This window comes from Amblyomma mixtum, chromosome 1, assembly GCF_055824585.1.
Source record: "Amblyomma mixtum isolate Tamu chromosome 1, ASM5582458v1, whole genome shotgun sequence".
NCBI classification, from domain to species: Eukaryota; Metazoa; Arthropoda; class Arachnida; order Ixodida; family Ixodidae; genus Amblyomma; species Amblyomma mixtum.
The window spans coordinates 270221267-270245876 of NC_143012.1; the positions used below are offsets into that span (position 1 = coordinate 270221267).

General features: G+C 47.1%; 1 protein-coding gene across 2 annotated transcripts in view; it reads right to left on the reverse strand.

The window, feature by feature from the left end:
• Positions 1 to 24610, reverse strand: part of LOC149371673 (cell adhesion molecule Dscam1-like) — a 275616-nt gene that overhangs the window by 133821 nt on the left and 117185 nt on the right. For both annotated transcript variants that reach the window (XM_089565914.1, XM_089565913.1), the window contains exon 3: positions 14043 to 14207. In XM_089565914.1, the coding sequence (XP_089422040.1) occupies positions 14043 to 14207 (165 nt within the window). The remainder of the gene's footprint in view (positions 1 to 14042; positions 14208 to 24610) is intronic.

Genomic DNA, 24610 nt, shown 5'->3' on the forward strand with positions numbered 1-24610 from the left:
GTACTGCTCCTGACAATGCGCGCGGGTTATGTGAAACGATCGCGGTCAACGCCTCCGTCATGTCAGTGGGCGCCACATAGCTCCCTTCGCAACAGGATCCGTTTGGACACATCAGTTCGCTTATTCTCCGTGATGTGGCGCCACTTACATGGAGTGGTGGCTTACGTCACAGCGCGCGTTGCTGGCGTGACTACCGAATATTATTTTATAAAGCGCCGCCTCACGAAGAAAAACGGGAACAAAACTTTGCTCGGCCGTTTCCTGTGGTGTGTTGATAGTTATATAGGTGCTCTCTCCTTCTCACTTAAGGTACGGAGCAAACACCACGGACAGCTAATGGCACAGCGGGTGAGGGGATGCTAGGAGAGGACTTTATTTGTCCAAACCGACTGCTCTTGCAAGTTTAACAAATTCAGAAAGCGTTTTTCTGGGCCGTACCTATAGAGTTAGGTCGAGAACAGTGGTAATTAATTCTGATCCCGAAGACTCTGAAGTGAGCGCTTCGTTATCGTCGCTTATGATTTCATCTTGGCTTTCCAGGGCAGCCATAGTTAGTGCGCAAGAAGTTGTAGCATGGGCAGACAAGCTTTAGGCGCTTTGAGGCTCAAATGGCTCGATCAACAAAGTTGTTCGAGTGTCATTTGGATTTGTAATAAGGACTGTCTTTGCCAAAAGTAACCACGCAAGAGGGTGTATTTCTGAGCTATATAGTCGACCACTTACGACACACGCTGGACTGTAAATCTGTGTAGCATACCGGAATTTTGGAAGAACGCTACTATTGTCTTCGTTCATAAATCTGAAAAAATTACGGGCCACTTCCTACAATGTATCTACAAAAGTTATCGCTGATAGAATCAGGACAATCTTAGGCATCAGTCAACCAAATTACCAGGCAGGCTTTTATACAGGGTATCATATTCACACTGCGAGTGAGATGATAGAGAAGTGAGCAGAATATGACCAACCCCTATATATGGCATTTATAGATTGCGACAAAGCATTTGACTCAGTCGAAACTTTAGCAGTCATGCAGCCAATACCGAATTGGGATGTAGAAGAGCCTTATGCAAGAATACTGGTAGATATTTATAGCGTGCGCACGGATGCCACAGTGCTCCATAAATTCACCAATAAAATTCCAATAAGAAAAGGTGTCAGGCAAGGAGACACGATCTCGCTGATGGTATTCACCGCCTGTTCACAGAAAGTGTTCCGAGGCCTGGATATGAAAGAGTTGGGCATTCGAGTTCATTGAAAATACCTTAGCATACGAGTTCATCGAAAATAACTTAGTAATCTCTGATTCGCTGATGTCATTGCCTTGCTAAGTAACTCAGGGGATGAATTTCAAAGCATGATGAATGACTTAGACGGGCAAAGCAGAACGGTGAGCCTGATAATTAATACGCAGAAAACTAAAGTCACGCTGAACGGTCTCGGAAGGAAATAGCAGTTCACGATACGTCGTGAGGCGCTGTAAGTGGTAAAGGAACACATCTACCTCGGGCACGCAGTGAACGCAGATCCGGACCATGAGAATGAAATAACTAGAAGAGTGACAATGGAGTGGAGAGCCTTAGGCAGGTAGTTTAGAGGGACACTGAGGAGAAATTGAAGTTGGCTTGTATCGACAGAATACCAGCTCCTGATTACAAGAACGCCACTCATTCTGACAACAAAGCTCTTGTATTTTAGAAAATAAAGTGTAGTGATTACAATGAACGCGCCTGAACTATTATGAACGCGCCTCAGGCTGCCTCAATGGCAGCCGAATAGAAGTTGACGACGAAGTGTGCCGGCGCGCGGCTCCAGCTCTCCGGCTGTCTAGACTGACTGTGATTTTGCTGCCGTCCGCTCAGCTGTTTGGTGAACTGCATCGCTGAGTTCACTAGTACGCGAACCCCCTTTCAAAAGGTACATAACAGCTGCACCTTACCGGTACTCACTTATGAGGCACAAAGGTCGAAGCTAACGAAAATGGTTCAACTTAAATCGAGGACAATGCAGCGAGCTATGGAAAGGAAAATGATAGGTGTAAGGTTAAGAGACAGAAAGACAGCAAAGTGAGTCAGTAAACAAACTCCGGTTAATGACATCCTAGTCGAAATCAAGAACTGGGCATGAACAGGGCGTGTAATGCGAAGGCAAGATAACCGGTGGCCCATAAGGATAACGGACTGGATTCCAAGAGAAGACAAGCATAGAAGGGGGCGGCAGAAAGTTAGGTGGGAAGATGAGATTGTGAAGTTTGAGGGGATAAGATGGCCGCAGCTGGCACAAAACCGAGGTAATTGGAGCGATAAGGTTTTGGTTTGGTTTGGTTTATTCGGGTTTAACGTACCAAAGCCACTCAGCCTAGGGCGACGCAGTAGTGAAGGGCTCCGGAAATTTCCACCGCCTGGGGTCCTTTAACGTGCGCTGACATCGCATAGTACACGGGCCTCTAGAATTTTGCCTCCATCGAAATTCGGCCGCCGTGGCCGGGATCGAGCCCGCGTCTTTCGAGTCAGCAGCCGAGTACCATAACCACTGAGCCACCGCGGTGGGTGGAGCGAAAAGGGAACGGCCTTTGATCTGCAGTGGGCGTAGGCAGGCTGCTGCTGCTGCTGATGATGATGATTATGGTAAGGTTTTAAGGAGAAGCTTTGTCCTTTTGGTCCTCAGGGACATTGTAAGGGCTCCAATATACTGCTTAGTAGCAAACCACATTTTCTGTTACTTTTGGCAAAGGGGCAAAGTAAGTGCGTTGGCTGTGGTGAATGTTCAATACACGGGCTTCAGCCAGTCACAAATGTTTCCTACAGGTATTACCAGATGCCCTACCACTTCGTTTATGGCATTTTTTGTGTCCGGGCATCTGTTCCCATTGGGCTAAAGGGTAGATCTAGTGGCTTTATGCCTTTAGGCTCGGCCTTCAGCTGGAGTGAACTCTTTCGGGGGTTTCACATTACTAATGGGGTAACACTCACTGAAGCCCACAACTGCAGAGCAACAATCGATTGGTGGATGGACCGATGATTTGTGCGCGTGCATAAGCACGCTCTGTGCCACAGTGTGGTGGTGAGTCTCATCAAGCGGAGTTTTTTTTTTTAAATTTATTAGAATGTTGTCACTGCTTATACAGTGGATACGCCGTGCACGTTGTTCGCGCCCCGCCACCTAGCAGCCAGCGACCTAATCACATGGTTACGTATGCATGTATTAAACGGTGCTTCGAAATCGCAGATTAACTTACTTTGGTCTGTACCTCCTCACAAGCATTGGAAACAATAGTAATCGCTTTATCCCGTTGAAGATTGGCTGCTACCAGGCGGCGGGGCTCGGTTGACCGTGAAGCATAAAACATCGTTCCGAAGTTATCGCCGTACAGTCCCCCCCTCGCCCCCGTAATGTGAGCCTTTCAAAAGCCGCACTCTTTATGACAAAAACTTATACAGACATTTTTACACCAGAAGGTTAACTCTCCAGTTGCTGCTGAGCCGGTATTCAACATCTGTTACTATTGGCCATGTTATTTCAAGCATTTATCTTAATTTAGGCTACCCGTTAAATGACTCGCCTTAGCAAGAGATGTTCTCATTAATAATTTCGCGCCAGTGCGAGGGTTGTTACATGTCTTTTAAATAATCTGCTACGAATGGAGTGCATAGATCACTGCATCGTGCGAGCTTACGACGCAAAAGAAAAAGTAAGTAAATGTGACACGCAGTTCAGGAAAATATCACTTCTTAGTTTCTGAATAATTTACTTTTGCATGGGCAGAACCACCCAGTGTGTTTCGTTCGCTGGAACCCTCTGTCGCTGAGCAGAGCCACGCTCCCGTTGGCGACAGCGGCATCAAATATAAAGCATCCCTTTTGTTCTTCACACTAAGCGAATTGTTCTGTCTACGAGTTCATATTATTTGGCTTTTTAACTCACGCGTAAGGGAGCAACCCCTTTCTAACCTCTTTCGCTTCGTTTTAATACCTTCGTTCTTCGCATCGCACTCCTCCCCCGCATCCCGGGCAGCCCCGAAGTATCGCATCAAAAATTCAATGATCGAATCTCGTATTCATGGTGGCACGCAGCGTTGCTCTCCAGTCACGTGCTTCTTTTAACGTCTGGCGCCTCGTTCAGAGCGTTGTTTTTGCACGAGCGTGGTCTCTTCGCGCTAACACAAGAGCGATTCCTGTCGCACGTTGCTCCCGACCTCTTGCGCACGACGGAGCAAATACGTGCATCCGAAGAAGCGAACCGTGCTTTGTCCCTGGCTCCGGCGACAATCACCGTTCCTCGAGGAACTCTTTTCTGCAAGCCCGGTTCTGTTCGCCTCCTGCGTTTACACGCTGCATACGAGTCACGTACATTATCCGCGCATGCGCACTTAAGCTTTTTTTTTTTTTTTTGCTGCTGAAAGCGAAAAAGGAAAAATAATGGCCGACGGGAGCCGGAATTCGGCTTCGGCATTTATAATAAACCTTTTTGTTTATTTAAACATCGTGAAATTACAAGTGGGTGTTACATTGGCCGGGGGAAAGTTATAAAACAAGCACCGTACATAATATTCACTCACATTACGTAACAAATTCAATGAAAAACTATACTTAAAAAGGGTGAGGACAAAGCATGGCGTTCGCTAAACGATACGTAGGTTGAGCTCACAGTATTGCAATCGCAAATATACAGAATTGTGAAAGCAATACTGCGATGAGTTTAGGCAACCAAGGCGTTTGATAGTTGCGTTTGAGAATGAGGTAAATCATTTTGGATAACTGTGTTATTCGGCACAGAGTTCCAGTCTTTCACACATAACATTAAGGCACAAGTTTGTTATCTTTCGTGCGAAAATCGGTTGCACTTTACGGCGATCCGGGATGAGATACTTGGAAGTTTGCTGGAAATATTGGCATGTTACGTTGCGTGTGTGCTTTGTTCATTTGGAAGAACGCGCTAATTGTAATAAGGCTAATTGTAGCCGGACCCTAGAATAAATTAAAAATAAAATCTGAACGTTTATACAGAGTGCGCCCGTTTAAAGCTGCTTGTGCGCTTGATGACAGCGTACTGTATTTTTAAAAAGGAGGCACGATGCGCGATGACGTGGATCAAATTTCCGGACTTCGAGTTTTCAACATGATTGTCGTCAGGCCGGTTACATCTATTATAAAACAAAAGTTGCTAAACATTTTAATCAATTTATTAATCGCTGCTGAGCGACAACGAATAAAGCGGAAATGAAAGCCTGCATTGGTCAATGAATAGGAGGCGGGTATTTTTGGAAGTGAATTCTTGACAACATTGTTAACATGAGAGGGTAGCGTACACTTGCCAGGTCCTTGCATCTACCAAGTGCCACGTGACAGCTGCTACCCAAAAGGTTGTGCTCAGACCACCTCTGGTTGATACTGTTAGATCAGGTTTTGCGTGCATACGCGCCGATGGCCTCGAGTATAAAAGAGTGAAAAGCCACCGGCGTAGCTTCGTTGGCGCTGCATAACACGGGACGCGCAGGGTGGCCTGCTGTCTGTCTTTTTAAACTTCCCTTATATTTATTTAAATTGCTCATGATAATAAGACCGTTTTCCTGTGGTAGGCAACAAAACGAAAGGAGCACTCTGATTTTCCTTCTATGGTGTCAGATTTTTTTGGTTTCTTGAGTGCAAAGTTAACAATAAGAATAGAGGGCACCAGCTGCAGTGGTCGCAAAAAAAGGCAGCTTTAAGCGTTACTGTGTCGTCGCATTTTACCGAACCCCGCCTCAGTGCCTTGTGTAGCTTGTTGCATTATGACATCGTCTCTTCTAATCTAAAGTGTGCACCTCTTTCTCTCCATCCCGCCTTCCCTTCCTCAGTATGAAGTAACCAGCCAGAGAAACGATCCTCCTTGCGATCAATTTGCGCTGTAAACATGAATTACCCTGTAAGAGACCAAAATGGGAGTAAACAGTCCTCTACCGTACTCGCTTCTAGAGGCAGGGTACGCTGGATAAGTTCCGGGGTAGATTTCGATTCCTAAACATCCGGATTTCTTACTGTTGGCACCAGAGGCATATTCCCACTTAGTAACTTGGAGCAGCTAGCAATGGAAGGAGAGTTTTAAACGCGGAACCGGAAGTATTGAGATTAGCAAGTAGAGGAGATTGGAAGCTCAATTAAAATCTTCGTAACCACAATAACTTCGCATGTTTTAAAGAGGGAATCTGTTTCCGTTGCCAACCGTAAATATTCCGTATTTTTAGTGGTGGAATTCTACTCCAGTGTAAGGGCCGCATACTCTGCTCTTGTATGAGAGTGGGCAGGATGATCGATTACTCCTTTTTTAGTCCCTTTTTTGGGTAATTCCTGTTGAGAGTGCATCCTTCCCAGCATTAGTTTGTCTCTTCCTTTCTCTATCACTCTCCTTGCTGTCGAGTTTTTTCTCGGTTAACGTACGCGCCGCCCACGAGCATGGTTTTGACAGCCTTCTGCGCTTCGCCCACGAAGTACCACCGGCTGAGAGCCTGCCTGAAAACAACCTATGGCGATGATGTCAAGCGTCGCCAAGAAAAAGAAAACCGAGCCAATGGCTCGATGACACTGCACTATCATCTTATGCGGTAGTGTTTCTTTTTAACTTTTTTTTTCAGCAATGCATTCTGTGTGAACCACTCTTGAGACGCCCCCTCGCATCTCCTCTTCGCGAAAAAGCAAATAAGAGAAAAATAAAAAAAGGAAGGGCATATCTGGCGTTCCCTATCTTATTACCACTGCGAACGTCGCTTTCCGAGCTGGGGCCTTCCCGAAGAGCGTCGGTGGTGATGCGGTGACGACGAGAGCGGCAGGCACTCCAAGCCGCCAACAAGGACGCGTGCCACGCGTGGGCTTTCAAAGGGCACTGCTGTTCTTCATCTCATTTTCTTTTCTCGGGTGTCTATAGCTGATGGTGCGTCGCTGTTGTGAAGGGGGAGAGAAGGGGAAAGGAGGAAATGGAGCGGCTTTTCGTATTAGACGACGACGACGCAGAGACGACATCATGAAAAAGCCCGTGACGAGGAGCAGACCACATCTGGCCACTCGCGAGGCGAGTCAATGCCTGTCTCGGGACGTTTCCCCAGCTCTTCCTGCAGCGGAATCGAGGGTCGGGCAAGGGCGACAGTGCCCTCTTTGCGTCATCTAGCTGCACTCAGCCCCACTAAAGCTGTGCAGCGTTGTGTTAAGCTTAAGGTGGCGCCTTCTATAATCAGTGACCGAATTCACACAACTTTTCGCTTGGTAGAGTGCTTAGTAGCGAGAATTCCTTCTTTAATTCGCCCAGCAGGTTATGCCTGATATGTGTCCAACTTTAAGTTTCCGGAATCAGGAGAAGCAATCTTTAGCCGCCCTTCCTGGCTGCAACCCCTGAGCACGTATGAACAGAAAGTGACTTTAGTGCCATGTGCAATCCAGACCAGGCTCCACGGGTTAGCTGACGAACCGCCAAGTGTTCTTACGTGTCAACCGCTTCGTGGATTGGGTTCCTGATTACAGATGGCGCCAGTTTTAGCCTTCAAGAACGCTGCACGCTTTTCCTCGGGCAAAAGCGGATATCGTGACGCCTGCCTTCGCTCTGGCTAAAGCCCTGTGGGGAGGCACGCTGACGGGAGAAAGGGGGGTGGCATCGCACAGCGGGGAATGAGGAAAATGATAGCGGCGCCCCTGCGTGGCGCGCGCGTAGAGAGAGAGAGAGAAAGAGAGATAGAATGAGATGGTGGGCCATTCTTTGCGCGTGCGGTCTGTTGCAACGACATTCTTGCGTCTCGAGCACGACGCGTATGCGAAGGAAGGAACGACCTGGTGTACGTCATTGCTCCGACGCCGCAGCCACCACAGCCACGATATATGAGAAGGAATGGGCTCGACGCTCATCGCTCTGCTCTGCGCTTGATTGCGCATTTCGATGTTTTCTCTGAAATAGGCGCAGAGAGAGGGAGAGAGTTAGAGAGAGAGATAGAAAAGAGAGAGGAAAGAGAGAGAGCTCTGTATTCCAGGGATGGGGGAAGCGGGGACCCGACCGTTGGTTCTCCTTAGGATTATTTAGCTCGTTGCGCAACTGCGCAGCCAGGCCTGCATCACGAGATAAACGACACCAATAATGGGGGAACCCTTTCTTTGTGCTCCTCTAAGCTCTCGCAACAGTTGAGGCATTGCGTTGGGGTTATGGCAAAGAGGCGACGCGTGGCTCAAACTTTGGTTAACGGCAGCTGTACTGCGCGACCGGTAATGCGAGGGCGTTTGGCATAGTGGGGTTGATATTGCAACTAGCACATTTCAACATGAAAGAAATGCAACGTCACTCTAACTGTTTGGTGCATGCGCCCTAAAATGCTAAAAACGATGGGATGATTTTAGGATTTTTATTGTGGGAGCCTTGGTGGTGTTTTTGAAGCACAAGCGAACTACTGAAATATCCGATGCTTGCCAAAGTCGTTACGACTAGGATGATTATGGATACGAGTGCTTTGGAGGAACTTTTTGTGCCCGGATAAAAGCCGTTCTGTATTAAATACTGCGATAACTTTTTTTCGCAATGTTTCTTGAGCTATCTGTAACCAAAGAAGTTAATAAAACTCACGTTATATGGTGGACGATAGTCTCTACACACCGTTGCAAAATCTGAGGCCCAGGGCATACGCATAATAGCACATCTTCGAAAAATCCTTTTTCTTTCGCGTGTCCAATAGATTATGTATACTTCTCTCAAAAAGGAAAGCGGATATTTTGCGTAACTTTCCATACAGCCGACCCCCATAAAAAATCGCCTATTCAGCCATCATTGCAACACAAATGACGACCATTCCTAAAGAGGAATCGATACTAATTTCTGCTCGGAGACTTTCGACATGTTAGATTATTGGTACATTTTTTCTTTTTTCTTTTTTAATTTCCAGTTCATCCAGCTTTAACAATGAAGACGCCGTGTTTACGACAACATCGAAAATTCACGCACCGTTACCCGCGGGAACGACGAGGTCCAGTTGTACTACCATATACTCGGCCACATAGCTCATACAATGCGGAAAGTTCCGGCCAGCCCCGACAATAAGTGCACCCTATCTGAGCGTTGCAAACGTAAGAAGGGGGGGGGGGGGGGGGGGGGTCTACTTTGTTTCGTGCAAGTGAGTACAATCGCCAACTACTCGCGAAGGCATCACGTCCGCATTGTTTGGCGGGGGTCCATTGTCTTTGGGATAAGTGACCCATTTCCCGCGAGAAACCGCGGCTACCAACTCTGGCCCGGCCGCCTGCCATCACGTCTTTTCCTCGCGCACAAATTGCTGCCCGAGAATGGATCCGTGCGTCTCGAGAAAACCCAGTGGTTCCGTCGTTGGTGTGAGCCGCCCACCGATTTCAACTGTTCAGCGTGGACGGATATTTCCGGGCCTCGCGCTGTACTCACTCATGTCTGAGAGGTCTTGGGCTTTTGCTCAGTTGAGTGTGCTCGTTGCACAGAGCCGTTGACTGTATACAACGAATGAGCAACAAAGGCGCTAAATAGTTTATGAGACAAACTCGCCACTGTGCGCTTGTAAGAAGCTCCTGAGACGTTCTTGAAAGCACTTCGACGTCCAGACCTCTTTAGAGGAAGACAGATCAGAAGTGAAGTTGGATTTGAGTCTACTAGTCATGAATAGTGATTTTTAATTAAATTCTTCGAACTATCATTTCGATGAAGATTTCTGCCCGAAGCACCCCCTTCCATTGAGGACAAAATTTCTGTCAAATATGGGTGTTTCTGTATTTAGAGGCAATGACGAAAGTACTTTGATGTAAGCACACACCTGTCACCGTAAAGAGATATTACAAGCGGTAAAAGTTCTGAATATAATAATCCCGAGTAGTGCTGTTAACTCAAGTTTTGTCCACTATCCTTCAGATGAAGACTTCATTTAGTTCTTCCCTGATTAAGCATTACATTTCTATTGAAATTGAATGTTTCAGTATGCTGAGGCAATCTACCTAATTTGAATAATTTTGTCTCTAATTTTCGCGGTTTTATTTGTGAGTGTGCTGTGTGTGTTTAAGAAAACTTTTTTTCTCACTCCAACAAAAAAAAATTTGCCTGTTGAAAAAAAAACTATATTTGCACTATCACATCAGTGAGCTTTTTGTTTAATGTCCCTGAGCTGGAACCTTACTTTTCGGTTAAGCCTGAGCGCTTCAACAATTAGATAATCACACCCTAATTATAAAACCTTTTTTTCTTTGCAAGTACGTGTACAGGCTTTAGGTATGATAATCCTGCTGCGCGTTTTGAACTCTTATTTGCGTACTTGCAAAACATTTTCGCTTCTTGAAAAGTACATCTTGGATATCCTTCAGCATATATGGCGTTCCAAAGCAGAGTAACTCTAGTGCCACCCTACAAGCCAGACGCCTGCTGATCCCCCTTGTGCACTCGTCTTCAGCTCCGTGACGAGATGATGTGTCGCCCAATGCTATGTCTGAGCGTATACTCAAAGAGGGTAATGTGTGCATGCTGCCGAGACGCAAGGAAAATGACTACTATAGCTTCAGAAAAAAAAAAAAAAGACCACGAAGACTGGAATGCTCGGCTATGGAAGGCGTTCTATTGGAGCATGTTCCGGTCGCGGCATTCACTAGTTCTCCGAAGAGGCGCTTCTCCAGTTTTCCTCGCCCATTGTGCGCCGCATCGTAGGCAGTTCCCCGCTCTGGAGTGTGCGTCGTTTCCCATTGTTGCCCGCCAGCGCTGCTGTGTTTTACTTCTCCTCCTCCCCGTATCCCGTCGCGTTCCCCGCCACGCCATTTCGCTCTCGTCCCGTCTTGCGCAGTAGTAATCGGAAGTAAGTCATCAAGGCGGGCCCGTCTTCTCCCCATTTAGTGACGTCACAGGGGCACAAGACATCTGCAAGTGATCGCTCTTTTCCAGAAGAGAGTTCCACGAGACCGCTGGCCTCAAAACCACCACCGCAACGCCAGTCAGGAGTTCCCCCCTCCACCCCCCCTCCACTCCGTTTTTCAGCGCACCTACCAAGAAGGGCGATGTGCGCGCCCCCTTTTGTCTCCTCCCTTGCGCCTTTGCGTCCCTCTGTTCCCTTCATCCCTTTTATCTTATTCCCCTTCTCAGTCCTTCACCTATAAGCAGGCAGTGTCGCTTCCCTATAGCCCTTTGCGAAGGAAGAAGCGACGGGTTCTGATGCAGCGGCGTGGCAGCCCGCGCCGCCGCTTCTGTCGGGGAGCGTCGCGGCCGCTTTCCCGTTTTATTATACTGATGAACAGATCCTAATGGCCTGCAGAGAGCGTGAGCAGAGCGCGCGCCGTCTCGCCTCTGCGTCGGTCGCTGGGAGTCGATGTTGTCGGTGCGTTGGAATCTGGCGGTGGCTCGGCAGTGAATTCTTCATCCGCGCTGCCGTCGCCTCTGCTGTCGGTGGGTGGGCGGTGGCGGTGCGACGCGCGTCATCCACGAGGCCCCTCAGACCCTGCCGGCCAGCCGCCGTGGAGGGGAGGTATTAAGGCGCACGCGGCTCGGCGCTTCCGGCTTGAATTATGCAGCTCGGGGCCTCCAATTGGGTTCTGCAGCTAAGTGCCGACGCCCAGGAACCACCGCGTGCCGCCGGCTTCAAAACAGGCCGATGCCTAGAGTGAGGAACCTGGGCTCTGTTGGGGGGGAGTGTACCTTGAGATGTTGCGTCTGACGCCTTCTGGTCCTTGTTGGCGCCAAGGGGTCGGATTTAGGTTCTTTCTCTACTCTTTCAACTTTTTTCAAATTTTTGTTTTTCGTCGTTGGGTTTCCGGGGTGTTTGACGGAAGAAAACCTGAACAACGAGGTGGGTTGAAATATGAGACAAATATCACGTATCGCGTGTCTGACTTCAACTGCGCACATCCAGCGATTGGAATCGGCTTTGTACCTCAAATGCAGAACCGCAGACCGCCATCTATTTAAGAACGCTGTAACTAATGCTATACAACTAGGAGCCAGTTTTCACATTGTTCTATCTATTTTTCATGAACACCATAGCTTACAGCTTACACTTTTCATGAACGCCATAACCAGTTACTCAGACTGTTCTGTCTGTGCACGAATTTGCGCGGGTGCTTGATATGTCCGGGCAAACGGACGTGGTTTTCTTTGACTTCAGCAGGGCCTTTGAAAAGGTGTCACATGGCAAACTTCTCTATAAGATGGAATGTATGGGTGTGCCTTTTTTATCATTCAGTGGATTCAAGCCTACCTTACAGACAGACGACAATATGTGGAAATTAATCATTAATAAGACCGCTTCTAGTGTTGTTAGTGTTCACTCAGGACTTCCTCAGGCAAGTGTGCTCGGGCCATCGTTGTTTTTAATATATGTCAATGATTTAGTTACGGTTGTTCCTGAAGATGTTTCTGTTAAGTTATTCGCCGACGACTGTGTTGTGTTTAAACAAATTTCATCCGAACATGACCACAGCTCTGTACAAAAAGCAGTTTTTGCCATTGATGAATGGTGTCTGAAATGGGCTATGGAACTTAGTAGTGAAAAAACTGTTGTCTTACGTATAACTAGAAAAAGTCTCCCAGTTAGCTGCCTTACCTTCTTCGCGGTAATACGATTTTGGAAGTTGAGAAATATAAATATTTAGGTGTAACACTCGACAGTAAGTTAAAATAAATAAATAAATAAATAAACAAACAAATAAATAAATAAATAAATAAATAAATAAATAAATAAACCATATTTTTATTATGTTCCACCTGATTAACTCTAGTTTGTAAAATTTATTGCTTGTATGTTTGCTTGTAGCACTTCCGTCTATAATGCCTTAATGACACCGACAGTATACTATATAAAGATAAATAAATAAATTGAGGCGCTTACATGGTTTCCAACTGAGGAGCTTTCTTGAATTATCCATGCACGCTTGATTATTGTGTACAAAAAAACGCATTGCTTATCCTCGACTGAAATTAGGCGACAAACTAAAATCGAAGCTGCGGGAAAATGGAGAAAATAATTTACGACACAAAAAAGTGCGGGTTTCTTTTGTTATAGACACTGCTCTGGTTTGCATAGGAACGCCATGTGCAAGTCAAACTTGTTGAATAGAAGCATTGCACGGGTTCTCAGAAATGTATCCCATTACGGCTTTGTTTTGATATTACTGATTTTGCGATTTCTGACGCACATGGGGGAGTGACACAGAAGCCAGTTCTGTGAGCATGAAGATTGCAGCTACAGGTAATGCTAGGCTAGTGGGTATAAAATGACTAGATAGCACAGTGCATCTTTTTGGTGTCCCGCGTAAATTATTGCCACGTCTTTAAAGAAAAGATACGGCCTTTGTTTGTCTCTTCTGTTTTAGTGCCTATGAGAGCATGCAAGCGGGCTCGTTGGTACACACATCATGTGATTAGAAACGTGTTAGTCAAGTTTTAATGCACAAGCACTAATCCTGTGGTTCTGACCTGAGTAAAATCGTCTTCTGAGTGTCCGCAGCTGGCCTAGCACGAGCGCTCCGTACCTCTGCACTGCCTGCTCAAGAGGACTAAGTTTTCGACTTCGACCGATGGGGTCCCGGAATAAGGACTCCACAGATTGCGGGGTGGAGTCTTTTTTGACTCAATAAAGGCTTTTCACTACCAAAATCGCGGCACTGACCGCTCATCATCGGCTTCTACGTAGCAAAAATCCGTGCTTTCGCACTGATTTAAATGTAGTAAACATTCTCAGCAGTTTTTTTTTTACAACCAATTTACGATAGATAGCTGATTGTCTTCGCTTTATATTGTGTGTTGCCGCCTCCTACAAAGCGCACAGTTTTGTGATAAGCTTTTGTGATCAGTCCTTTCTGTGAGCAACGATAACAGTAATACAAACTTTATGCTTATCGCGCAGCAGACCGTTTCAGCGACCTGCATAAGTTTTATTTTGTCTTGTTTTTTTACTCGAATGTGCCCAATTAATTAACTTGATAGAATATGCCACTGCTGAAAAAAACGTACGCACAAACAGTCGATTAATTACTTTGAATGTTCGGCCTCCCCATATCAAAATCTCAAGGACGCCGTTTTCTGGGGGGTTAATCGTGTCTTACCAGAGTTGATTCCCGGCTTAATGACGTTGCCCGTTGGCTCCTCAATCCATGACGTAACGGTGACGTAGTCGGTGACATATCCAGGCACCTGACACCTCATTACTGCCGTGTTGCCGGAGATGACAAACTCGTCGTAGACTTCGGCTGCGTATTTCTGCCGCACCACTGCGAAAGAAAGAACAGGAAAAAAAGAGAGAGATTAAGTTAAGCGTGATGTTGGAAATCACAAGGGGTTCGAATGGGCTAAAAACAACGAATAAAAGAGCCACAAAAGACATTCATCACGAAAGCGGTAAAGTTTGCGAACTTGAATCAATGACGATCGCAAAGGCTGCGCGCTAGCCAAGTTTTCCCAACTGCTAGGAGCCACCGTGCATTGTTCTCAGAAATGCCTGCTTTCAGTGAAATTAAGGGACACATGAATGGAACGATGGGCACCTGCGCACTGCTGATGCGCAACACGAAACTACCTCCGAGACGTCATGATCGCCGTGTTCGAAGCTAGTACGTCGCGATTTATTATCTTCTCGATTATATCTACGAAAGAACATTGCAACGTCATTTATAAATTCACAGTAGTATGGCGTCAGTGACGCCGTTTCGGTTTTTTTTTTCTTTTCAAATGCTTGACATCATGACATACCCGAAAAAAAATCCTGGCTTGACGCCTCAAGCCAGGTATCCCCATGACTTAAATGCGCACGTTATGCCAGTGAAATATAAACGAGATACAAGGTGACGATTTCAATCATGCTCTGGTCTGTTATAGAAGAGAAGGATTCCAAACGAAATCCTAATACACAGTGAACGTCGTTTAAATTAAGCAAAAACAGCGCCAAGAAACATCGCTTTGAATGTTAGCATCGCTCACGCATTTTTACATGTTCCAAACAACGAGTTGAAGAAATAACTCCCGTTCGTCGCCGTACAGGACAAGTTGACGCCCCAGCCCTGTTTTTGAACAAAGGTGGTGAGTCGTACGTGTGTCGCGTTCGCGGGACGTTCGGAATCATCGTCTGCAGCAAAAAGTCTTGTATATATTGGCGAAAATGTGGCTGTCTCGTCCTTTTCGTTGCTACGGTTGAAATGCGCACTTGTGTCCAAGTTAGAGCGACATACGAATTGAAAAGGGCGGGGGTGGATATTAGTCGGTATAATTTCAACGAACATTTGCTCAATCTCTGCTTCCATTTTTGAAGCCGTGTCACAGTTGATAAATACGCAAGAGTTTTACACCTGGCTCACATCCCCAGCTGTCGCAAAGGAAAGAGAGGGATTACTTCTAGTAAAAATGGCAGTGAGGTTATGCAACAAACCTCAGAACACGTCAAGATCAAAGCCACCCGGTTGCTCCCTCACAGTGACATTAAAGGTAAAAGTACTCAACAGAGCTACGTCGCGACTTATCAAAGCAAATAAGTAATCGGCGAAAGCAACGTTAGCGTGTTATCACATGGAGTTGATTGAAGTTCCTCCTAGTGAGAGCGTAAGGCGGAGATTAGCGAGCAGCTCACGCTACCGACTTAGCGATTTCAGCGCCTGCTTGTGGCATTGTTACATATGAATAGACCCGAATTGTGGACAGTTTGCTGCTCTCCGACGGTAAAATCGGGGACTCGGGCCTTTTACTCAAAGGGTCGGGGCTGTAATTACAAACAGCAGCGACACAAAACAGGATAAGTCGCAATTTCATTCTTCCTTCAAGTCTGGCAATGGGCTGCCGCCTATATTTAGCACAATTCCGAAACGTCTTTCCGTTTCTGTAGGAACCCAAGCCTCACGCCATGCGGCAAGGATCGAATAACGAGGCGCATCCGAGGAACCTATAAACCATAGCGTGGCGTGCGCCGAGGGAAACGAGATTCGGGTGAGCGCACAATGTGTTCTTTTCTCCTCGAAGCACAGCGCGCGCCCCTCGTTCGTATACTTCTTCCCAAGGGTCCCAGCATAAGCAGGGTGTAACGTGCGCATGCATGCGCAAATTCGCGCGCGCGTGCATCGGTGTTACTCCGTCCTCTCCCCCTCTCCCCCACCCTCTCTCTCTCGCTTGCTCGCACGAACTAAAAAAAAAAAAACAGCAGGAATCTTGGGATGGCACGGTTGTGGTGCTTGTGTGTGTGATCGCTCGAGGCCCTTCAGGATCGATTGGCGTTCTCATTTGTTTACAGAACAGCACGAGCCTACCCGCGCGGAAAGCATCCAAGGAGAGACGAGAAGGAATAGCAAACAACGGTCGAAACAGAGAACTTCGACTAAAAAAAAACGCAACACGCCGCTGGAATGTTAAAAGAAAAAGAGGGTCGCTATATTGAGGGTTTAGGAGTAAAGGGGAAAAAAGGGTGTTTGGAAGAGACGTTTACCCGCCGATGCTTGTCATTGCAGTGGTCTCTGTTTATTGCGCTTTAGCACGCTGCCCCGAAGGGAAACATAACGGAAAAAAAGAAAAAGAAAGAGAAGAAGAAAGAATGAAGAGGTGACTGTAACGAGCAAAAGAGTGTAGAAAGTGTCAATGGGTGAGAAGAAAAATCTAAACCGAGGGCAGTGGCAAAAGAGGAGCGCGCACTGCAACGGTAGACAAACGCCTGCTCGGTTCGCGAAGAAAGCGTATGCAGAGCAGCAATAGTCTTCGGCAACTTTAAGCCGCCACGCCAGCGTTCTTGGGCGCCGAGCGCTACCCCCTCCTGTTCACATATGCGCATATAAATTCCGCACTCGCCACATCTTTGCGCCGCACTCCGCCGCGATTCCCCCTTCCTCCGTTCGCCTCCGACCTCCACACTTCCCTCTCCCCACTCGTCCCGTCTTCCAGCTTTTGCCCGCAACAAAACAAACACCGACATCTGGTGGGCTTCCAACGAAGCTATATATGAGAAAGAGCTGAAAACTAAACTTCGAGTTTGGACGCGTGCGGGTTTAAAACCTCGCCGCGTTGTAGTGCGATGCGTATGTGTGCGTGTATTTGTGTACATATGAACAAGACGGGTGGCGTTCGCATGCCTGGCTGTGCGTGTGCGGGTCTCTTTGCTTTGTTTGGCGCTGTAAACCGGCGCTGGTCTGCGAAAATCAAAGCCCGGCTCGCGTGGCCGCGAATCCCCTCCTCGTGTATTTTTTTTCCTTCCTTCTCGAAACGAATATTTCACGCCGCGTTTCAGTTCGATTGGCTCCGACTGCACTTCATAACAGACCAGCGGTCCGTGAGTTACGGGAGCATAATATACTGCACTCGTATATACACAAAAGCAGATGGGGTTGCGGAGGCTGGACTGCGGGGGGCGGCCTCTGGTAGGCGTACGCCCGCGGGCTGAACATTCTGAAACGACGGCGGCGGCAGTTCGACGGCAGCTGGCGAGTCGGTATAGCGTAGCGCCGACGCATTTTGCAGGCCTCTGAGAAAAAGAACAGACCGCCCCGAGGCGCTCCGCGTTGCTGCTGATGCTTGTGTATCGGACGGAGTGCAATCTTTCGAGCGCGACTGGACGCGATTCCTAACCTCTGGCATTCTAATGTGTGTGTGCACGCGTGTGTTCGCTGTGCGCCGTCTCTGGCCTTCTACGGAGGTCGGTATTTATGGCAGCTCAGTGTCCCAGCCGGCGTTAGGATTTAAAACGGCGGGAAGGGTTCTATTTACGTCCGCTATAAACTGTATGCCCGAAACAGTGAGAGCATTCCCCGTTCCCTCTACTTTATTTATATATCTGTGAGGTATTGCATAAATATAACCGGGACAGCGAGAAGAGCTCGTTGTAAAGTTTCTAGGCAAGTGACGAGGAAGAATTTGATATACTGTTCTTGCAGTTAGAATGGTTCATAGATGCATATTTCAAAACGAGGAGCTCAAGGACTTAAAGGGGCACGGACACAAAACTTTCGCGGGTCAGTTTTTTTCTTGCCTTGAAAGAGGCTTACGGATCTAGTATCCTTGAAAATGAGCCTAAAACACTAGTGCGCTGCGTTAACGATTAATTACGAGCAATTTTGTGCCGGCAGTTTTGGTCTCGGCCAGCGCCAATGCTGAAGTACACCTTGACGTCTCGGTCCAGTGGCCAACCTGTACTAGTACAACAATACTGGTGTCGTCAGCATCGCCGGAAAGCACCAGTTCCTGAGAACAACCACTGGGTTCCGTGACATCACAATAAGTGGGGGAAGGGCATTTTGACGTCACTCGATGTGGCGGGGGGGGGGGGGGGGGGAATGCCGAGTGGCTCCTCGGACAACATCAAAAATAATATTAAAGTATGTTCCACTCAGCACCTGGCCCTGAAACTTGCTATAAGGCATTTCCTTACACCCATAAAACAAATCATATAGTTCTTCTGTGCTAGGAATTTTGTGTCTGTGCTCTTTTAAGTAGCATCCTCGTTCTCTTGAAGTAGTAGCACTAACTCTTTCTCAGTGAGATTTCAGCTAGACTGATTTTTAGGAAGAACAATTTAAATACGCACTTAATAAATGACATGTAAGAAATCATATTCAACCTATATTTGTACTCCCACCCCTTATGTAATACCCCCAAAGTGGGGTCTTTAAGGAGGTAATAAAGTGAAGTGAAGTGAAGTCAAATCCGTGCTTCTAACCTTCACTAAACGCTGACAAAAGTATTGTTCGTCGCACGCAAAGAGACAACAGCGCTACAGAATAGTTTCGAGACAGTCACCACGGGAGGCGACAAGCACTTTCGAATATATTTATTTTTCACTAAAATGTCCTACTCAACCAAAGCGAAGTTCTCTGAAGACTTGACAGCGCATATCTTTCGCTCGAGCCACTTTTCTTTTGACGTCTACGGCCTTTTGTCATCTTCCGTGATCATCGAAGCACTCTTTAACCAAGTCGGGGTACTAAAGTTGGTAGAACGCAGGACTGCAACGAGAGGCGAAGAAAAATACAAGAAGAGGGCGATCAGCAGAGAGCTGGCTGTCGCTTAGCAAAGAAGGCTACCCTTTTTTTCATGCGGGGCTTTTCCGAACAAATACGCCGGGATGCCACCAGAGGACGCGCCTTCGGAAGCGCGAGTCTTCTCTGCGCTACGGGGTTCCTTCCTGTCCCCGAGACAGGCCTCGGAGCCGCGCCGTCGTAAGACACAATAGAAAAAAGGGCAAAAAAACGAAAACTTCGGCGAGTATCTCGGCAGAAACAACGGGGTATAAGCATGGCGCTAGCGCTTCGGAGAATAAAAAAAAAAGCAAAGATGGCGCAGGCCAAGCGTAGTAGCATCAGCGGCCCACTAGTGGCGTCGCCGAGGGAGGAAGGCGAGCTCCTCGCCACCACGCGTCGTCCGAGTCGCTCGCATGAGAAAGTTGCCGGGGTCCCGGTATCAGTTTCTGTCAAGCGGTGTCCCAAGCAAAGCCGAGGATTGGCCTTGCTTCCCCCCTGCTTTTCCGCTTTGTTCGGCGCGCGCTGCCGCCACCGTTGGCGTGTGCCCTTTCTCGGGGGCGACGCCGTCCGGGAGCAGCAGCTAGAGGCGGTCGCTGCTCAAGCGTGGCTATCGGGAACCGCGCGGTTACCGATTCCTGCCCTCCTCTCCCCTTTTCCCCAATCCTCCCCAACGCTACGCAAGCGAGCGAGCGCTTCGCAGCGTGCACGTACACGCACACACATCCCCCCTCCCCCAACGGCAGCTCGCTCCGTCCGACCAAGCGTCCCGAAAGGAGACAGCACCGCGACCGGCTGCGCTCCCTAGCTTGCTCCCGATTGGGGAAAGGGAAAGAGGGGAAAAGACGGGGCTGCACACTGGAGACCGGGCGGAGCTAGGCACCGCGAGACCTACGTGCGTGCTTGCTTCCTCTCTTTCCCTCTAACCCGCATTTTGTTCGTTTCCATAGGAATTCCCAACTCCTTCTGCTCTACATTCCCTTCCTTCCCTCACGCTATCAGTCGACTGGTCTCTGGCATCTTTTCTTCTTCGTATTTTGATTCCTAGTCCCCAGCTTCTCTCTTCGTCTTCGATACCACGCATCGCTCGGCAGTGTCTCAACTTTATTCTTTATGCTGCGTTGGCTATACGCAGAAAACTTGCTCGGTGAGGTTTTCGGAGCTCAAGCGTGGAAGGAATAAGAAGGCAGGAAGGAAGGAGGGGACAGTTGTAGCTTCGGGGACTCTGATCACATGCCTGAGATTGTGGTGGTGCTGGCGGTCGGGTTTTTATCTCACCAAAGGAACAAGAAAAAAATGAGCAAAACGAAAACGTAGAACTTAAGCGCATTTGTAACAAACTTACGATATGTCTTCGACAAGAAAAAGAAGACAGTCATGATGGAGACGTTGGGAAGCAGCCAGCATTTATGATGCACTTTTTTCCTGGTTATTTTTCTTCCACTGTCTCTGGTCAAACAAGCAGTAACGCTCTGCGTGAGCAAGACTACATTCAAATTGGTCGTCTGAATTCAATTAAATTCAGTTCAGTTTACTTGAACATCAATGATGAAGAGGACAGCAGACAAAAAAAAACATCTCAAAATGGGCTTGACGGAGTCTGCGGCCCTGTATACATGCCAACATGAAGCAAGAATACATAATTATAGAGTACCTGATTACATAGAATCATATGACACATATGTTATAAGCTATACTCTATATACAGTACTAAGTGTATTCAAGACAAATGGAAGAGCATACTTGAACATTAGTTTCCCGTAATTTATTAGCAAGCGCGGTAACACGCAGTGTTCGATTGGCGAATATTCCATGTGTATTTTTTTGGAGATAAATTAGCGGTATTAAAAAGAGCACCCTTATCTCTTTTAATCACTCTCTTTATACTGCTTCGTCAAGATTGCTCTGTGAATTTTAGGGATACGCATTACTTACGATTCTCTAAATAAAGCATCTGTGTGGCTGTCATAAGGAGCCAAGTGCCAAGTCCAAGTGCCTTTTTTTTTTAAATCAGAAAAGTTTGGTAAGATTTCTGTCACACCATGTGGCAGAAATTTGTACACGATAAAAACAAGGAGTTATATATCGAAAGCCTAGCACTCTTCGCAAACTAGATCTTAGTTTAGGAACGACACCAGTAACACGTAAGATGTTTGAAATGACAAAATCGATATGCGAATTCCATAACATCTGTCATTCAAAGAACACACGAATACATTTGAGAACAGACGAAGTGGGGATATTCGAATTATTTAAGTGTGACGAGCTATGTAGTTACGCTGCTGAATTTTTGGGCACGAACAGTACAATATTTGTTTTATCAGCATTGATAGCAAGAGAATTTGCCTTACTCCATGATGTGATCGACATTAGTATGCGATTTGCTTTGGATAGTAAGTCAGTCTGTTTGGCGAACTTATAAGTATAGTAGTGTCGCCAGCGTACGTGACAAACATTGGGAGGACGCTTGAGCTTCGTCTTTAGGAGTGCGACGCGATAGAGTGTTGCAGCGTTGCCAAGGAGTCCAAGAAACGCTATCGCCCGTTCGGCGCGACGCCTTGCCCGCAAGAAAGGAAACGCACTTGTCTCTCATATCTCGGTGAACACCCGAAACGCGCCGTAAGGGAAGGAAAATGAAATGAAAATTGATTTTAAGGAAACCACGATCCCTGTGGTCTAAATAATTGCATTTTTTTGCGGTGTTAATTTTTTCCACAAGTATCCCGAGATTGGATTCAATTGCACCCATAAATTACAGCTCAGCAAACCGGGGACAAATTTATCAAGCTAGCTGAGAGCTTTGTTCTTACATCTGTTCTGGCATGACTCTGTTAATGTTTGTTTTTTACTGGAGTACTTTTTCCCAAAGCATTCATGAAATGCAAGTGTCATTCTTGTTTTATGACTTGATTCCTTCTTTGTCTATGTCACGTATGCTAGATGTGTATCATGATATTGTGGAAGCTGCAAATTGTGGCCAATGAAACTATACTTGCGAACGGATGTTCTTGTACACTCCTGCAAGGATCTCCAAAAGGAATTATGAGTATTCCGAAATAAACAAATAGTGCTTGGCATTACAGCGCACATTGCAAGAAAAGGCAGCGTCCTACTGCATCTTAACCCTCCTAATTAGACAAGCAATTACGCACAATGTGCTCGCAAGAAACTGCTTCGTAGGACTTGAACGGCGTCAGTGCTAAGAAAGATTATACATTTTGGACTGATGTCGAGAGAAGTACACCACACTTTCTTATATCCTTGTCAGAGGCGTCGACAGTGGCAGAGCTGTGCATTAAAGTCCGCTCCTAAGTGGTTTAAATCGCTGCAGTCAAAATACTTGGTTCTCCTTGCATTTCATCCGTGAAACAAAGTTATTGCCAGGACTCCTTAGATACCACGGTGAGGGATGACTTCCCTCCGGTAATTTTTTTTTTTTTACCAGCTACGTCTCATTCCATGGCAAAAGAATTTCCATTCACTGTGTGTTTTCTGTGCAACTGCTGTACTTAAGACACAGTCACTAATTAGCGTATGCCCTAGAACGAACCAGTTGACTGGTCGCAACAGGGAAGTACTGTTGAGTGTATACTCAATTGTGTAGTATTCGCTCGCGAGAAATACTATTCTTGACATTGCTTTGGAACAGCCAGCGTGCAATAAAGACGCTAACAGGCAGGATGCACATAACTAAGCGCTTGCGTGTGTTTCCTCTGTTACCGTTTTTGTCATTTTTGCAACGCCGTACCAAGGAACAGACCGGTTAGCCCAGCATCACATTCTTCTAATCGTCTTGGCTCCCTTTCTCATAAATGCACTGGTTTCGAACGAGTTAGGGCTTGCCCCTGTGAGCCCAACTTCTCTGCACATATATTTTTTTTTTTTTCAGATAGGAGACACCTCAACAGGTCACGAAAATTGCTATTTGACTATTTCAAATGGATGGACGAAAGGAGACACATGGTTACCAGTATGTTAATTCACAGAAAGAACAATGCGCCCTCGTTTGCTATCACACAAAACAAAAGTTAAGTCAGAACCCGACCTTTAAGATTTCAAACGAAACAACGGGTACGTGTACGACAGTGTTACTTCTTCGCATGATGATTGATCGGTAACCTTTCTTCACCTTCTTCCGTCATACATTCTCTATTCCAGTTTTGTTTCTGTAATCCTTCGGACGATTGTCAGCTGCAATAACGCCTCTCTACTTGTGTCTTCTTCCTTCACCGGGCAGACGAGTAACAGGCGACTCCGCTGAACCGATTCGATTTGTGCTCGCCTTTCGCCTCTTACCTCCCAGCTATATTTCAGCTCTGAAGGGCACATACCCGCTCTCTTGAGGTGTAGGGGGTGAGGGAGGGAGAGGCGGGGGTAGGCGGGTGGAAGGGGCGGCAGAGAGAGACATATACTTGTCGCATTCTTCAACTTTCTCCTTTCCTCCGTTCTTTGCGAGCTGCCTCGCGTTGCCGTGAGGCACCTTCTCGGACGAAAGAATCTTCACCGCTAGCGTTATCGACCTGACGTGTATTCAAAAATGAAGAAACAGAAAATGGCCGCAAAATCTGCTCCGCTCACTGCCCCCCCCCCCCCCCCCCCCCCCCCCCCCCCGTTCTTTCTTTTTGTTTTCAGTTCAGCCCACACTTCTTACTCCTTCCGTTTCCGTTCTGATTTTGTCCTTCCTTACATTGAACTCATCACAAAATTGTCCGCGACGTGCCAGCCTTGCAAGCAAGGCTCTTTTCCCGCGTCACTGCCGGAAATAAACGAGAAAATACGAACGGACTATTGTACGTCCACCCATCCATCCGTCCGTCCATCCGTCAATCCTTCAACTTTTCGGTGCGCAACCTCGTTGGGCTCTTATCGAAATTTGACCGACCGCTGACACGGCTATAAGCGGCAGTAACTATAAAACAGAGGAACGATCCTTGTTCGCAAAATCCCACTCGCGACACCTAAACCAGAACGACAAAGCCGCTTATGGCTGTCGAATTTTATTTACAGTTCGGCTTTTGTTTTTCTCGCACGTGTCGACGTTTTGATTGCAGCCGCATGCCTGTTTTTTTATTTTAATTGTCCGGAATAAGAACGAGACGGACCAGGCTGCGTTCGACCGACTTCTTTTGCCTGTTTTCTTTTGTCTTTCTGATACGGGTCGCGCGTTTCTTTCACGGGAGTCACCGTGGCGTGTTCCGCTTGGCGGGGCCCGTGGGGTGCCTGATGTATTCGAGATTGGCTCCCGGGGTGCTGCCCGCCCGCGAGTCTTCCGAGCGCCAGCAGTGTGCGGCGTGACAGCACGTTTCCTGTGCGCGACCCGGCTCAGGAAGTTGGCCTATGCCCGTCAGAGAAACCGAGAAAAGCCATTCCTGCTATATGTATGCGGTTCAGCTATATGCCCTTATATGTTTCTTGGGTGCATTGCATCGGTTTCACGATTATTCTTTCTTTTTTTTGAGGCTTAGCGTTGGATGCAACTTTTTGACTGTCTTTTTCCCCCCTTACTCGGGACAAAGCAGTGTGCATTTGACACACGTAAAGCATAAAAACAAACGACTTTAAATCAAGAATGCGAAGATTACCAGTATTATTGTGACAAAACACGTTTCGAGAAGCACGCAGTATAAAAATACGATAAAAAAGCAACCACTGAATAAAAGTGCGTGCGGCTCTTCCGGATTTTCAGACAAGGT